This window comes from Camellia sinensis, chromosome 6, assembly GCF_055761805.1.
Source record: "Camellia sinensis isolate YWXY chromosome 6, ASM5576180v1, whole genome shotgun sequence".
NCBI classification, from domain to species: Eukaryota; Viridiplantae; Streptophyta; class Magnoliopsida; order Ericales; family Theaceae; genus Camellia; species Camellia sinensis.
Window position 1 is genome coordinate 123,099,756 of NC_138966.1, and position 18,107 is coordinate 123,117,862.

The window sequence follows — 18,107 nt, forward strand, 5'->3', positions numbered from 1 at the left end:
TTAAAAACGCTCTCATACGAGCTTCCAATAAGAACAGTTTGTACCATCAAGTAACGGAGGTCTATGGGTCGAGTTACCTTTACGAATTGAATCCATATCACCAAGCACACAAAATCACACTCCTATAGTTTTGATAAAAACAAAGAGTGACTCGCTCTGATACCAATTGAAAATCCTAAGTGATTCATGATTAGATCAAGATTTAATTACTCTAATTCTCAATTATTCAAAACACACAATCTAAATCATTAAGTACTTACGAAAGTGGTTTAGATTATTGTTTTCGAAAAATAATAAATCAACACCAATGATTTTTACGTGGAAAAACCACAATTAAAGCCCCTTCAATTGTGATAAAAAAACCACAGGCGAAACGCCACTAATTAATCCACTACTGACGAAAGAAAGATTACAAAGATAACAAACAAATTACCCAAACGCTTCCAATTTGTCTTCAAATCTTCTGTATATCTTTCACCGCAACCTTCGTAACGGAATTGATTAGACTAAAGTTGAATCCACAACTTCTATTGTCGAATCAACGACTACACACAGTATCAAACTCCTTTGAGACTCCACGCTTGAATATCTGGAATCCACCGAAGAAGAGCACTCTTGAATATAATCAATCAACCTCCTTGATATGTGTTTATCAATACATGAGTTTAATACTCACTCAAATTATCAAGGAAAACTCACAAAAAACTCCAAAAGAAAACCTTAGAAAACCTTAAAGTAGATCTCAAAAACGTAATCCTAGTTTTGGACTAAAACTAGTACTTATAGAAATCTGGGACAGCGAAGCTCGCTTGAGCGAGGAACTTATCTCGCATGTTTTCCATAAGTGGCTTCGCTCGAGCCACGTTACCTGCGCTCGAGCGTACATGTCACGACCCAAACCCGGCCCTATGGGTTTAGCACCGTAACCGGCCAGTAATCCGAGATTACCGAAGGCCTGCAGAACAGTAATACAGTAAGACAGAGTACAGGGCCTGGCGGAAGCCAATACAGTAAATAAATAGTGTCCATTGAGCTGTGACATTCTGTATGCAAAAGGACTTTTCACACATTTATACATAAACAGTGCAGAACAGTATACACAATATTTACAATCATTCAACTAGGGACTCAACCCTACAGAATAGTACAGAAAACATTCCGTCTGTACAAAACAGCACGGTCTATACAAAACAGTAAAACAGTACAGAAGGGGGAAAAACAGACAAAACACCCCCAAGCCATAGCATGGCAACTCGGAACCTCGCAGTGAGGCACAAAGGCTGGCTTGACAAAACTGGAGTAACCCTGACGCCTCTAGCTGCGGTCTGGTGCCTGTACACCTACATATATATATGAGCAGTGAGCTAAAGCCCAGTGAATAACATAAAGCGTAAAGGGGTTTAGAATGAATGTCCTTACAGTAATGAAAACAGTTCAATTCAATCAGTATTTCAGTTGTTCAGTACAGTAAACAGTCATATGTGGTACATCCATTAGCATAACAGTAACAGTAGGTCTTAAAAGACCGAACAGTAATGATGGCCATCAGTCAGTAAACAGTAGTGGTTCCACAAGGGAACCGACAGAGATTTCTGTCGCAGTAACAGTAAACAGTAGGTACTAAGGATGCCACAGTACAGTTCAGAAATAAAGGACATACATTCATTCAGTAATACCAGTTCAGTAAACAGTTCAGTTCAGGATTCAAAAGATATCAGTTGAACATATCTTTACACAATTGTTACACACAGAGTTCTGGGCTACGGTATGCTAGAGCGTGTCTCCCCAGTCGCCAACCCTAAACAGTTAACCAATTGAACACACTAAGCTACACAGTTGGGAAATATCATAACTTAATCCCTAATTTGCCTTGGTGTGTTCTACAACGATATCCTCATCTAAATGTCTTAAACTAGGCCTAAGAATGCCTAGGATGGGATGAGGATGGAAAAATGTACATTTAAAAGCATTTTCAGGATTTTCAGAAAAAACAGAGTCCCGCTCGAGCGCAGGTTTCCCCGCTCGAGCGTACAGGCAAACAAAGGTACACGCTCGAGCGTAAACTTTCCCGCTCGAGCGTACTGTAAAAGTACTGGATGGGTGGAATCCCCGCTCGACGCCCGCTCGAGCTTGAGACAAGACTCCGCTCGAGCGCCCAATCCTCCGCTCGAGCGGACTGCCAAACAGTGCAGAGAGATGCTGGTTGCTCGAATTCTACGCTCGAGCGGCACTTACTCCGCTCGAGCGGAAGTGCGAAATCTGGAAAACCCAGATTCGAGCTCCAGGTTCAAAACCAAGCTCAAAAGCATCAAAACCAATCCTCTTGGGCCCATTTTCTGGAAAACATTTATAAACACATAGAATATCATGTTTCAAAGCTCAATTTGAGAAATCAAAGCCCAAGGGTGTTTAATTCAAACCCAATTTCAAACCAATTTCAAATCATTTTCAAGAACAATCTTCAAACATGACATGCATGATCTTAAATCATTTTCAAAGCTTCAATGCTGTTTCAAAAGAGCTCAAACCTTCAAAAACAAGATGAACTCATGGACTTAGACATAGTTGTGAACATGCATGTAACATTTTGCCATGAACTCAACTCAAAATCCAACAATACTAACATGCATGCAAAGATTGAGCTTCAATTCACCATTAATGGACCAATTCATGACTTAGCTCTACAATTGGACATGAACCATGCATGAATCAACTCAAAACATGAACAAGAAGACAATGGAGCTACCTTAAGTCTTGTATTTAGGATAGGGAAGCTCAAATGTACAAAACTCCTTCAAATCTTCAAGATTCTCAAGCTAAAACAACAAGAACAATTCCCTCTCTCTCTAACTCTCTTCTTGGTCGGTTAGAGGCAACACAAAGGCTGATGAAATGTTGGTTTTTAATCAGATGCATTAAGTGTAATAAGCCTCAAAAGGTTTGAGGTAGTGGCCCACTACAAGGCTAGTTTGGTAAATAAGTTCAACTCCTTAATTAGCTTAATTTAATCTAATTTAATCATACCTAATCAATTTTCAGATAATTATACCATAAAATCACATTAATTATGAGGGTCACGGAACATCAATCGGTTTCTAATTCGGCCGCCGATAAGGCCTTCAATTAGCAGTTTAAACATATAAACATGAACAGATAATCAGACAATCAAACAGATAGAATGCAATTTAACTAACATATACTCAATCAATTCGGTTTCCAATTTTCAGTCAGTCAGTTCAGTACTTTTGATCAGTTCAATTATCAGTCAGTTATCAGTCATTATCAGTTCCGTTTAACAGTAATCGGTGATTATCGGTAATCAATCAGTCCCTAATCAGTAAACAGTATGAGGGTTGTTACAGTACATTCATCCTTCGTAGGTTTTTTACAGACGTAGCCTTCGCTCGAGCGAGGACTCCTTCGCTCGAGCGAGCAATACAAAACAGAAAGGAAATTTACAACTCAATAACTCAAGTTTGTTCGTGGGATAGACAAGACTCAGGGACCTAATAGCCTTAAACCACAAGTTTTAGTCCAAAAATACAGGTTATAAACAACTCAAAAATAGCAAGAAAATATAGAAAACAAGCAGTGTAAAAGAACTAGGAGATATACCTCTTGAAGAGGAATGGTCCCTTGGATTTCTAAACCACTATTTTACACTCTCAAGTGCCTCAAGAGCTTAAATGTAAGCTCAAATCACCTTAGCAAGAAACTCTCTAGGTTTGGTTTAGAGTGTTCAGGCAAAGGCTATGCAAGTTACAAGAGAGAGAGAGAGAGAGAGAGAATTATAGAGAGAGAAAATTTTGAAAATTTTGCTCTCCAAAATTTTCTAAAATTCCAAATTTTTTCTAACCTTGGCAACATAAGAAAGGGTCATCTATATATAGAAATATATGAGAGACCCTCAAAAATATCCTTACAAACATAGTTGGAATGGTGCATGCATCTGTAGGAACAACTGGCATAAAATATCTGTTTTTTTGCACTAGTGGCCGGTAGGCCACATTAGTGGGCGGCATGCCACACTAGTGGATGACAGGTCACTGGAGGCACAGGCCTGAAAAAATCACTGTTTTGGTCCAAAACAAGGCACAAGATTTGAAGGTTCAAAAGTGAAGTTTTCTGTTGAGGAAGTCAAGCATTTGGCAAGCGTACACATTCATCATTGAGTAATCAATCAGTGGCGCCCAAGTCTTAAGGGCTGTCAAAAATAGGGTGTCTACAGGACCAAAATGAAACCACGGGTAAACTATAGGGACCATTGTTATAATTTGCCCAAGATAAAATTATGTAAAATTGATAAATTTTGTAGACATTTATTTATTTATCAAATTAATTTTTATTATGTGTTTGGTTGATGATTATGTAATGGGTGGTTGTTAGGCTTTTAATGTGTAATCTATATATTTAATATATGAAATGTTTTTAGTTTTAAATTTTTTGATTTAATGGATTGGTTTAATAATGATACCAAAATTGTCGCCATATTTAACTTTTGGAAAAATATAAACTAATTTAATAAAAAAAAAACAACCTATCATATGATCATCATTCAAACACATAATAAAAATTAATTTGGTAAATTAAATAAATATCTAATAGATATATCAATTTTACAAAAAATTATCTTTAGTGTGTAGAAATAATTTTTAAAAATTTAAAAATATTTTTTGACATTTATTTTTGTCAAATTAGATTATATATTTATTAAATTGACGACTTTACCCTTAAAATTGAGCAATAGTATTTTCAATTGTTCTTATTTGGAACAAAATTCAAAATTCATGGTCAAATATGTCATAATTGAAAAGTCAATGATCAAAGTGACATAAAACCCAAATTATAGAGATCATTAGTGTAATTCACCTTTATAAATACTTGACATATATTATTATAAATTCACTAATATTACTGTCACCGACGTCGCCGCCACTGCCACCATCATTGTTACCACCACCAAGCCACTGCCGTTGCAACTACTATTATAACCACCTTCAGCATCATCATTATTATTATTACCATAAGTACTACTATCATTTCACTATCGCCACCATACCATTATTACAATTGACACTGCTAGTACTACTACCACTATAACAACTATTACAATCATCCACGTCTGCAACTATTACCACCATTGTCACAGTCACCATCACCATTACACCACCAGTAATACTCATTTTTTTATCTCCCCAACATTACTCTTCTACCATCACCACAACAAACTATCTCTTAATCTTTATCACCATTGCCAATCGGTCATAGCTAACATTGTTGCTTCATCCTACTCTAGCATCACCACCTCACTTTCACAATATAAAATTTGAAAATAAAAAAAAAAATTAAAATTTGATATTATATATATCAAATAATTTGTTTAGTTCATAACTTAATTTTTATCAAATAATTTTTTAACTTATGAATTCAACATTCAATTTTTTGTACTTAATTTTCAATATTCAGCTTTATCAAAGACCACTTTAGAGATATCGTTAAATTATAAGAAAAATATATAAAAATATGTGAATTCAAACACATTTACACTAAATTCAATATATTTTTTGAATCAATTTTAACACTTTATAGTATTATATTTTTTAAAATATATTTATATAAATAGGATATTTTGATAATTTTTTAATTTTTAAGAAAAAAATATGTAAAAAAAATAGAAAGAAAAAGAAATCTTTAATTTTTTGTATATTTTTTAACTTTTAAATTTTGTGTTGACTTTTTAACTTTTAGTTTTTTAGTTGATTGCCAAACCAACCAATATTAACATTTGTTAGCATTTATTTTTGGTTGATTATGTGATATTGTATTTTTAATAAATATGAGTGGTGAAATTTATTTAATCAATACAATTATGACAAATGATGTAGGACATCCAATGTAATAGGTAAACATAATCATTGTAGTATTATTTTTAAAAAAAAATTAAAGAAAAAATAGAATTTTAAAATACATAACTTCAAAAATACAAGAATAAAAATGTAACAACAATGCTAGGTGGCCACAAATTCTGTGGCTTGAATGGCCCGAAACTGCCAAAACGACGTCGTTTTGGATGCAAAACAAGCCAAAATGACGTCGTTTTAACAGTTTCGGGCCATTTGAGCCATATAAATTGTGGCCACCAAACATTTTTCAAAATGTAATATTACAAATGTTGTTTTCCTATTTCTCTCTCTCTTTCTCTCCATTTATTTTCCTCACCCAACCATTCTTCTCTATCAAACACCCTTTCTTAATTTCCATAGTCATCGACTATCTTTTAAATACTTATCTCGCTACCACCAGTCCCATCTTTACTCTCCCTTTTATTGCTCACTCTCACTCTAGCCTATCTAATTATTTTTTTACCGTCTTCAACCCTTTTGTCTATCTCTAACCTCATTTTTCACTGCAACTAGAATACTCAATCTCTCTCCTACGTTAATCACATCCCATAAGATACCTATCTCTTCCCTAGTCCCAACCTCCATTCCTTCCCCTAGTGTGAGAGAGATGAAAAACCCTAGATCTAGGGACAGAGAGAGATGGGAAACCAATAAAACAATGGCAAGATTGAGAGAGAGTGAGCACGCGACAATGTCGGCTTGGTGACTGAGAAGGACCGAAAAAAGTCAAGTGAAAGTGAATCAACAAACTGATGCCTGCGAAAGTGAACTCAAAGATAGAGGATGAGAGAGAGAAAAAGAGAGACTCACAAAGAGAGATAGAGGCGTGAGAGAGCTAGAGAGTGCATGTTTTTTTTTTTTTTTGGAAGACTAAAAATATTAGCAGCTAAATATGCCTACAAGAATGACGTTTGTTAAACCCTAGTTTATTTTTTTCTGACTAATTTTTTAGTCACCAATAAAAAGTAAAGGTATTTTTTTTCCGACTAAATATTTTAGTTGTCAATTAATTTAGGAATCCCTCCAAATTCAAAGACTTGACTCCAAAACTTTTAATTACAATTGCCAACTAAAATCTAGTTGCTAAAAATAAAACAAACACCGACTAAACTACTTTTAGTAGCTAAAGATTATACATTTAGGAACCACATTTTTGCTAGTCACCCAAAATCCTATTTTGAACAACTAAAACTCAATTAGTCGGCAAAAATAAAACAAATACCGATTGCAAATATTTGAGTAGTTAAAAATTGTACATTTACGGATCAAATTTTTTGTTAGTCGCCTATGTGCAATGACTAAAACCCAATAAGTCACTAAAAATAAATACCGTCTAACTTATTTTTAACAGTTAAAGACTGTATCTTTGCCAATCAAATTTTTTTTATTCGTTAAAGTGTGCATCTTTGCCGACTAAATTTTTTTTAGTAGCTAAAGAGTATACTTTTGGTTACTAATTTTTTTTAAGACGGTATTTTTAATAGCGGAACGTGTATTTTCTTATAGTAGGAATTGGGTTGGCAGGGACGAGTTAACATTGGTAAATACTAATAGCTATTGAAAAATGTTAACAATGGGGATTTATAGAGGAAGGAAAGACTGGAGAGAGAATAAAAACAAGAGAAAAAAATGACAAAATGTAAACAAAAATTTAAAGAGAGATTTATTAGAAAATTATTTTTTAAGTGTTTGTATTCTGATTAGTCCATAAGATATTTCTGTATTCTAATAAATTTTATTATTTGAACATTTGATCTACTAAATCTTAATTTTCATATTTAAAGTATTTTATGAATATTTTTATCCTTATAAATATTTTTTGAATGGTTAACAATTTAGTGATGTGAATATTCATAGTTTATAATGTGAATATTCACATTGACGTATGAACGTTCACATTAACAGTGTGAACATTCATATTGACGGTATGAACATTCACATCGCGAAACATTCATACTGTAAATATGAATATTATTAGGAGTATTTTGGTAATTATGTTACTCATAGGACTTATTGGAATATAAGAAAATAATATAGACTAAATAGAACATAAATAGATAAAAAAAGATTTATGAAAAAGTATCCCAAACCTAAATCATGATTTTGTATTTTTTTTTTCAATTTCTCATATCAAATATAATTATTTAAAAAAACACACATATTCCATTCCTTTTTTTTGGCAAACTTTTGCCCTCTGTTTTTTGTTTTCTATTATTTTGCTCAAAACAATTTAGCACATAAACATTTGCATTAATAATCTCACTATTATATTCACAAAAAATGTACGAGACTTATCCATCATTGCTTGGTAACCCACACAACAATTATAATGAGAAAAATCTTATAGCCAAACATTTAGGCTAAGTTTGGCAAGTCCAGAATAAGTTAAAAAGTCAAAAAGTTATTTAAAAAGTTAAAAAGTTAATATTATTCATCAAAAGTCAACAATTACGGCTGCACAACTCCCAATTCTAATTTTCTCTTACAAACTAATTTTTACAATTTTTTATTACACATTTTTCAATAAAAAGTTAAAAAGTTAACCCAAACATCTATATTTTCTTCCTCAATTTTTTAGTTCAAAAAGACAAAAAGTGCACTAATTTAGGACACTCCAAACAACCCCTTACGCTGTGTGTGGTTGTGGGGTTTGAAAAAAAATTTAGAAAAAAATTTATTTTATATTTAGGTCTCATTTGGGAACATGTGAATTTAATAATTTTTTGATTATTTGATTAAAATATGAGCTAAAAAAATTAATATATTTGGGATGACTTTTTAGTTTTTTATGAAAAGATGTGCAAAAAGTAGAGAGAAAAGAGAATCTTTAACTTTTTGGCATGAGTTGTTGGTTTTTTGGCTAATTTAGTAACTTTTTGATTTTTTGGCTAAAATGAAAAGTTCCCAAACAAGGCCTTAGAAATCTTATAGCCAAAAATTTAGAAAAAAAATAGAATAAAAAGGTAAAATGTGAATAAAATATACTTATATTTTATCTAATTTTACACATCTTTTCTTTTTTCTTTTCTAAATATTTTCTAAAATCTCTCAATCAAATACAACATTAAAAGTGATTTGGAATATTTTAAATAAATATATTTTTTAATTTTTTATAAAACAAAATGTTCAGAATAGTGAAGTATTTGTCAAATTATTGATAAATATTATTGATGTGATCTAAATAAATGTATATATATAAAAAAATACATTTTTTTATTAGATGCCAAACACTTACTTATCATTTTATTATTTGAACAAAATGATTGCCGGGTTAAATTGAGACAAATTAACCCGACCCATATACCCGAACGGATCAAAAACTAGGATCCAGTCCACTCCCTCCGCCCTATTCTTTCTCTTTCTCTCTCTCTCTCTCTCTCTCCCCGATTTGCAGGAGCTGAAATTCCAAATCATCAACGCCCAGTTTATGCAATCACTGAGAACACTACCAATCATGAAGAGACGAAGACCCAATCCACCACCAATCACCACCAGCATAGCACCCACACCTTCAACCCCTCCAACTCCACAAACCCTCCTCAAAACCCTCAATCCCATCACCTCTTCCAAACCCATCAAACTCTCATCCAAAAAACTCAGAACCATCCTCCCCAATCTCAACCCCCCCAAATGGGTACCCCTCAATCTTGGCAAATCAGAGCTCTTCTTGCCCCTCACATTCCCCACTGGCCAGACCTTCAGGTGGAAACAAACAGCCCATCTTCAGTACACAGGCGTTGTTGGGTCCCATTTGGTTTCCCTCAAGCAGCTCGAAAATGGCGATGTTGCTTATTGCTTTCATTACACGAGCTGTGAGGCTAGTGCTAGGTTGGCTTTATTGGATTTTCTCAATGTGGGTATTTGTTTGACTGATATGTGGGAGGGGTTTTCGGGTTGTGATTCGAGGTTTGCTGAATTGGCTAGGTATTTGGGTGGTGCTCGAGTGCTCAGGCAAGACCCACTTGAGTGCCTCATTCAGTTTCTTTGTTCGTCTAATAATAATATCGGGAGAATTACCCGAATGGTTGATTTCGTTTCGTCGTTGGGAAATCGATTAGGGACAGTTGAAAGTTTTGAATTTTATGAATTCCCGTCGCTGGACCGGTTGTCGCGGGTTTCAGAGAAAGAGCTTAGAGAGGCTGGTTTCGGTTACAGGTTGGTCTTTATTGTGTTCTTATTTGCTTTAGTTTCTTATGTTTTTTTACTTTTCAGTTTTTCGTCTTTTGAATTTGTTAGGACATGTTTTTGTAGCATACTTTAAAATGCATTCAAAAAATGGATTACAAAAAAATAGCACTTGATTCAAATCTCACCCGAGACATTCAGATATGAATTTTCACATCAAAATTCAATTTTCATGATTGTCTTTTTGTTCTTGCTAGAAGATATTATTTCAATAAACTATTTGCTGAAGTAGCAACTCGTTATGTTCTGCCTATTGAGTACTCTACTCTACCTGCACGAATGGTGTGAGCATTCATCCTTCTCGTACCAAACATCTCGTGCTACAAATATTAGTTTCTTCTGGTTATTCTTTGAGAGGCTGTTGGATTTCTAGTATGTTGGTTTTGATATGACTTAAATGTAAAAGTGAATTAGTAATTGCTTTAGTTTGGGCAAAGATAAGCGTTAAGTCTGTCTTTTCAAAAGATTGTTAGTTTTTAACTGCTGCAGCTTGCATTGATCACTACAAAAACTGATTAACATACGCTTGCTTAAGATGGTTTGTTTAGGCATTGCACACAAACAAACAAAAAAAAAAAAAGGAAAAAGAAAAAGAAAAAGAAAAAACTCTTTATTTTTTCTCATAGGGTAACATATTGATATTCCAGACCTGTCTCAGGTTTCTTTGAGTCAGAAAATGCATCATATAAGCTCTATTAAATAAATATTTCTTAAAATGGTAAATGTCCAAAGAAAAGCTGGGCTGTGAGGTTCAAGTGTATAGTTCGGCCTCAAGGTCTGTAGATTATACTATTAAAGGTCGGGAGTTCCCTTTTGTAAATGATCTTGTATACCCCTGCTTCAAAACATCTAGAGAAGACTCGAGGCATTGCCTAGCAAATATGACTAGGTTGGCAACTTGTCACTGTCTAAGTAATAAAAAGCATCCCTACAGTGTGCATAATACAATGGATAAATCATTTTCCTACTAACTTAAAACAAATTAACCATAGGGTAGTTCACTTTCTTTGACCAAAAACTGCATGAAATTGTTCATATTTTTTTATTTGATATGTATGAAAGCGTTAATAAAATTGAACCACACAATCAAAGTTGGGGGTTTCTTTTGGTGGGTTATTGGTGTGTACCAACTCAAGGTGTAGACTTACTGATAAATCCCACGAAACTTTATCACAATGAGAGAAACTCAGTTCACATTGCAGTTTGCTGTTTAAGTTTAACAGTGATAAGGAAGCTTGCTGTTTAAAGATTGGTCTGGGTCAAATGGAAAGGCAATTAATCTTGTTGGCACGTTTTCCTTAGATTAGAATTCGGTGTGCTGGAGTATTATTTATCAGGTGTAGTTGTTGTAACCCATTCCATTCAAATGACCACGATTGTGTATTTGTGACACTTTTGTTTAGGCAGCCTGGCTAGGGTGCTTTTTTCTCTAGTGTTTTATATTAGCAAAATGTGTGTTAATGTCAGTGAAGGGATGAAACTCCCAGACAAGAAAGCATTCAAATTTGCTATCTTCCCACTTCCGTAACTGTATTACCAATTTACCAGCAGTTCGATTCGATACACCCCTTGCCAAGAAAAGATTCAAATTTGCCATCTTCCCACTTTAGTAACTGTATTACCAGCAGTTCAATATGTGATATAAGGTGATTGATGTAGATTAGGAGTTTACCTTGTAAATTAACCTCATTTGAATGTGTATTTGACACCTTACCAAGTTGTGCTCCAGAAATATCCCAGTTGACAACTTCATGTCTTTGAGAGCTTCTCTTTCATTGATTTTGTTGTTGATTCTTTAATAGTTTTTGTTTATAAAAGCACAGAAATACAATTGCACGTAATTTGTTTTTTTAGATGAGCCTGGATTGGATAATGTGAGTTTGAATGATACATACTTGTGTTTTAGAATTTTGTCCAAGATTTAAAATTTCAAATTTGAGGATTTTAAAATATATTATTGCTTTTTTACATCTCTTCACTCTGTTTATTTCAATCACTCTACAGTGCTTCATCCGAGTGCATAGTAAGCTGAGAGTTTTTATAGCTAGCTGATTCTGCAAAAGACTTGCATATTTTAATATTTTTGCTTGGAGGAACCAAAAAACCATTTTATACGCATCTATAGTTGCGATATTGTTATTATTATTATTATTTTATTTTTTTTCTCTATATGCTTCATGGCTTAAGTATGGATTTCTATGTTTGCTCTATAGTTTAGACTTCTAAGAATTACATTCAATTAGGTTTTTAATTTGACTTGACAAAGTGAGCAGGGCCAAATACATAGTCGGCACTGTAGATTCTTTGCAATCAAAACCTGGTGGAGGTTCAGAGTGGCTTGCTTCTCTTCGTGAGTTAGATCTCCAAGAGGCTATTGATGCTCTCTCTACTCTACCTGGTGTTGGTCCCAAGGTGGCCGCATGCATTGCTCTCTTCTCTCTAGATCAACATCACGCCATTCCTGTTGATACTCATGTGTGGCAAGTAAGTTTTTGGGTTGTTATTTTTAGTAGTCATAGGAACATTCTTATGTGGCTAATATAATGTGTCACCGACAGTGCTATTTAGATGTTATTTGACGTTCAAAATTCTAAATTTCGCTGCATCTTGTGAATTGGTTTATCAGACTGCGTTTGATGTTTGGGAAAGAAAAAATCTAGCCACTTAAGCATTATTTTCATTTAATCTGCTGAAATGGTGTTCCGTAAGCATGGAGAATGAACATGGGTTCAGAGGATCTCTTCACTAGTGTTGAAATTGGCAGGAATTTTATTTTTATGGAACTTGGTTGCCCTTTTAAAATCCTCCGTAAACTTGAATACCCGACCAGTGACCACAGTCAAGCTGTCTGTATCTTTGTGCACATTTCTTAGACCTGGACCCACCTCAAGTTGCCCACGACAATTTCCACTTTTTTTAGTTGATTTATATATCAATATATTTCACTCTAGACAGATAAAGAGTTATTAGTAGGTCAAAATTCAGATCTTATGCTATGTATGTATTTGATTAGGGTTCTATCCTTGGGATAGGATGGTTACTCATCTGAGTCTTGCATGATTTGAAAATAAGGAATTGAAAAAACATTTCACAATGAAAAGAAATGTGCAAATTTGCTATGAACTATTTTTTATTTCTGTGCTCCACTAATATGCATGAAAAATTTTATTGACTCACATCATTACTGCTAAATCCCTTACCCAAGTAGTTGAATCAGGTGCATGTCCTGTTAGCCATTCAATTACTAGCAATTGAACTTATAATCTTGATCAGGATATAGAACTTGATTTAACAAACTTTTGCTGTTGGCCTGGTCATTCTTTTTCATGTGGGTTTGATCTACCCACACAACTGTAAGTATGAATATGTTCAGTGTCTGTAAAATCTCATCATTTGGGTCAGGTGGCTCAGGTTGGTAATGTCTTGACTGTAGCCCCATCTGATTGTACTTAATTGTCGAGTTCATAGCTAGATAGCCATAAATTAAGTTTGTTTTTGGCCTAATATTACAACAAGAACAATATCACATTGGGCCAATAAAAAAAGAACAATATCACATTGGAAAATGTCATACTAAATAAAAATTTTGACAAAGTTTCTATATGTGATGGCTTGTACAAAAATCTGAAAATAAAAATAAAGCTGAAATGTTAGTTACTGCTCTGTATTATTGGTATCATTGGTAATTGCAAGAAAAGGAAAGGGGAAAAAAAAAAAGGTACAGAGGATACATGTCTGAAGTTTCTGACCAAAACACATGCATTTCTGTCTGCCCAAGTTTCACAAAGCACTAATATGCCAATTTTCTTGTCTTTGGGGTTGAACAAGATAGCAACTAGGTACCTTATCCCCGAGCTTGCAGGTGCCCGCTTGACGCCTAAACTTTGCAGTCGTGTCGCAGATGCATTTGTGAGTACATATGGGAAGTATGCTGGTTGGGCCCAAACTCTACTTTTCATTGCTGAGTTACCCTCACAAAAGGCGCTTCTACCATCAAATTTTTGGATTACCGATGACCAAAAACCTGTTAAGACGAAAGGTGGACAACCAAGTGGTAATCAAAGAAGAACAGAAATATTGGACTTTCGATGCTCACGTTATGAAATTTTTTCTTCATTAATTGTAATTATTGCACCTTTTGCTGAATGGCAGGAACTATAAATGGAGATAGAGCCCAGAAGATCGAAAAGGAAGAGGCTGATGAAAAGTTATAATTCTTTGCAGATGAGGTGTCTGGAATGATTATTCTTGGTGGAACCTGGGATACCGGTAGGAGGTTGATCTCCAAACTATTGGCTTTTGCGTTGCTTTTCCAATTCCTTCAGTCTCTTCTCAATTTCTGTCCTTTCTTTATAATTCCAAATTATCTTAACTAGATTTTAGCATTCATTTCGCTTGATGTTTTGTCTTCTGGCTTGAAGGGAAAATTATACAATGTGGTCCTTGTAATTTGTCTTGGGTGTGATAATCCCTTTACTGTCATTTGTATCAATTTTGTCCTTTAATTTATCAATTGGACTGAATTAATATAATATGAAAATTTTAAGGGTAAAATCGATGCAATTAGAATTATAAGAAACAGATTGACACAGAAGACAAATTACATATACTACAGGTGTAATTTGCAGTAACTTAAATCATCTCTCCTGTTTTAAGTTTGTATGCATTAAGTTAATTGTGTGTGAACTCTACTTGGTCTGATGATGGAATACCTGAAATTGGGATACGCATATGGAGGGGGGATGTTAGACTAGAAGGCAAAATTCTAGGTTACTTTAAAATGTTGTTTCTTCTATAGCCACCTTATTATTTTCTGAATCTACTGATGGATAGGAATTGTTAGTCCAATTCATATTCTTGAAAATGTAGGAGCAATAGTGATTCTTTTGTTTCGTTGCAGATAAAATGGAATGCAAACATGGAACCAGGTGAAGTTCAAAAAAAAAAAAAAAACATGGGCACAGGTGGTTCTTCGCGAGTAGATGCAATGCCAATCTCAGTCACCTCTTATTGCAGCAATTTTTACTGGATTGTTTCAATGTATAACTCAGCTAGATCTTGTAAGTTAGGCCAATTTTCCTTTGATGGGGTAGCTAAATCCGGTTGTATTGTGTTCTTTTAAGCGAGAGATGTGCAATTTGAAAGGTGTAATCTTGTATTGAATGTATAACACTCCATTGTTACACTTTCATCCATTGAACTCATTGATTTGGACTTCGTATCACAATTCGTTGCAAATTCTGTGTCCACATTCATATTTGTCAACTCATCCTCGTGTCGGTTGTTAACTTGAGTTCTCTTTTTTGAGAACTTTAACTCATTCTTTTTTACTTTGTATCACAATTCGTTGCAAAGTTTGTGTCCACATTCATATTTATTAACTCATCCTCATGTCAGTTGAGAACTTGAGTCATTGAGATTCATTGCAAAGCTAAATCTTGTAAGTTATTCCATACCTTCGAAGGTTGGTTTTGTGTTTTAGTTGCACAAACACAACCGATTCATGGAGTCTTTCGGCCCAAAAGCAAATTTGATTGTAATAATTATTTATTTATTTTTAAATAAGGTTGTTTTGAAACAATTTATCAAAATATAACAATTTTGAAATTGTAAATTGAAGTTGCGATTTCATGTTGACGTTGCTAAGTTAAATTTTGACATACTATACTGATAAATTGTCATAATTTGGCAATGAGTAGTGTTATACAAATAGGAAATTAAGGGGTTCGATCCCCCACATCTCCATTTTGTTTGTATTTGTGTCCTTTTTATTTATAAATAAATAAAAAATTTAACATAAAATTTAAAACATAGTTGCTTTAAGGCTTCATTTGGGAACAAAGAAAAAAACAAGTTTTTGGCTTATTTTTAAAAAGCCAAGAGCTACTTTATTTTACCAAAAATTCATTTGGAAAGTGAGAAATAAGACAACAAGTGAAATTATCAAAATACCCTCATTTGTATAGATTTTGACAAAAAGACATTAATAATGTATGAGGGTAATATGACACAGTTCCAATTCAGAGTACTAAATCAAAAACACTAAAAGCAGCACTAACGAGCTGGCATCCAACAAGAAAAGATGAAGAACGTTTGCATATACAGTGTGTGTGTTTTACGCACTGTAAAAAAAAAAAAAAAAAAAAATTAGAAATCCCGCTCAAATGTAAAACAGAGGTATTGATGTTCCATTTTCAAGATCTATTCCAGCTCTACCAACTATGGATCTCTCCTTCGCCGTCCCTCTCCTCTATCGTCTTCTCCCTCCTCCATCGTCCGGTGTTCGCTCTTTTACTCTCCGTCTCCGTCTTCTTCTTCCTCTCCACTCCATCTTCCCTCTTTCGCTCTGAATCTACAGGTCTGTCCTCCATCGTCCGACATCTTCTCCCTTCTCCATTGTCTGGCGTCTTCCTCCGACTTGGACTTCCACGCTCCTCCAAATCAGTTTGTCTCTCTATTTTATGTCCTTCTCTGTTTCAATGTTCTTATATATATATATACACCCGCAATAGGATTTTGAGTGCTCTAGAGCTCATTCTGTTTTTTAATACCAAAACTCATTATTTTGAGAATGATTTTTGTTTGGAAAGTCAATCTGTTATTCTGTTGTTCAATCTGTTTGGAAACTGATTCTGTTTTTCAATCTGTTTTTTGTTTGGAAATTGTAATCAAATTTCAATACTAGATCTTGCATCGTGAATTGATTTTTAGAAGAAAAAAAAAATATTGAAAGGGTACTCTAAAGCTGTTTTTTAATACCAAAAAAAATTGTTTTTCAAAAGCAAAGCTCATTTTGTTTTTTAAACTTGCATTGTTGATGAAGAAACAGGGATATCATATAGACTGTAAATGATTGATGAATATTGGATTGTAATTTTTGAATGAGCAGAAATGGAGATTGATTCAAATGGTGGTGAGAATCCTTTATTAAATGAGAGTGAATAAATTAAGGAACCTAAGAGGGGTATGTGTTTTAGCTCAAAACAAGAAGTGTACACATTTTATGCCAAATATGTTAAACATGTTGGATTTTCCATAGCTTATAAAACACAAGTTTGTGGCGATGATGGGGAATTAAGATATTTTGGGATTGAATGTTCTCGATCGGGAAAGAGAACCAAAAAATCAGAAGTAAACCTTCCAAAGCCATCTCTGTCCACAAAAATTGGTTGCAAAGTAAAGGTACGAGAGACCTTACAAAAGGATGGGAGATTTATGTTAACCACAGTTAACCTTGACCATAATCATGACTTGGTTCCCACTGACTCACGTCATTTTGCAATGAATAAGAAAATTCTTACTCCTGTGAAGAGAAGATTAGAAATTAATGATTAAGTAGGGATTGGGATGTCTAGGAATTATAACTCAATGGTTGTTGAAGCTAGGGGTTATGAGTCATTAATCTTTGATGAGCAAGATGCAATGAATTATATTAACAGAGTTAGAAGATTGAGGCTTGAAGAGGAGATTCCGATGCACTTCAAAAAAAAAAAAAAATTGAGGATGCACACACAACATGCGAGTTTCTATTATATGATTGATGTTGATACTAACTTTTACATTAGAAACTTGTTTTGGGCAGATGCAATGAGTCGGGTGGCTTATGAAGAATTTGGAGATGTTGTTTCATTTGACACAACTTATCCACTAACAAATATGATATGCCATTTGCTCTGTTTATAGGAGTTAACCACCATGGACAGTTGATTTTGCTTGGTTGTGAGTTGTTATCTAGTAAAGATACTGATACATTTTGTTTGGTTATTCAAAGCATGGCTAAATTGCATGTCAGATCATCCTCCAAAAACGATAATAATTGATTAATGCAAAGCTATGCAAAATGCTATAGAAATTGTCTTCCCAAATACTTGACATTGATGATGTTTATGGCATATAATGAAGAAAATTTCGGAGAAATTGAAAGGCTATTTCCAATATGAATCCATGAAGTTGGCTTTGCAAAATGCAATGTATGACACTTTCACAAAAAATGAATTTGAGATGAGATGGAAAACGATG

The 18,107-nt window shown here is 34.0% G+C and overlaps 1 protein-coding gene across 3 annotated transcripts; it reads left to right on the top strand.

The window, feature by feature from the left end:
- The first annotated feature begins 9,237 nt into the window (after window positions 1-9,237).
- On the top strand, window positions 9,238-15,326 carry OGG1 (8-oxoguanine-DNA glycosylase 1). 3 transcript variants are annotated; one of them, XR_014332970.1, is made up of 5 exons: window positions 9,238-10,058; window positions 12,362-12,572; window positions 13,917-14,142; window positions 14,241-14,364; window positions 14,989-15,326. XR_014332970.1 is itself a non-coding variant. In XM_082874648.1 (4 exons), the coding sequence occupies exons 1-4, from the start codon at window positions 9,331-9,333 to the stop codon at window positions 14,300-14,302; spliced, it is 1,227 nt and encodes a 408-aa protein (XP_082730774.1). In that variant the 5' UTR covers window positions 9,240-9,330; the 3' UTR covers window positions 14,303-14,364. The 3 variants fall into 3 exon arrangements, 1 of the variants encoding a protein (XP_082730774.1); XR_014332971.1 differs by having other exon boundaries at window positions 9,240-10,058; window positions 14,241-14,357; XM_082874648.1 differs by lacking the exon at window positions 14,989-15,326 and having other exon boundaries at window positions 9,240-10,058.
- Window positions 15,327-18,107: the final 2,781 nt, after the last annotated feature.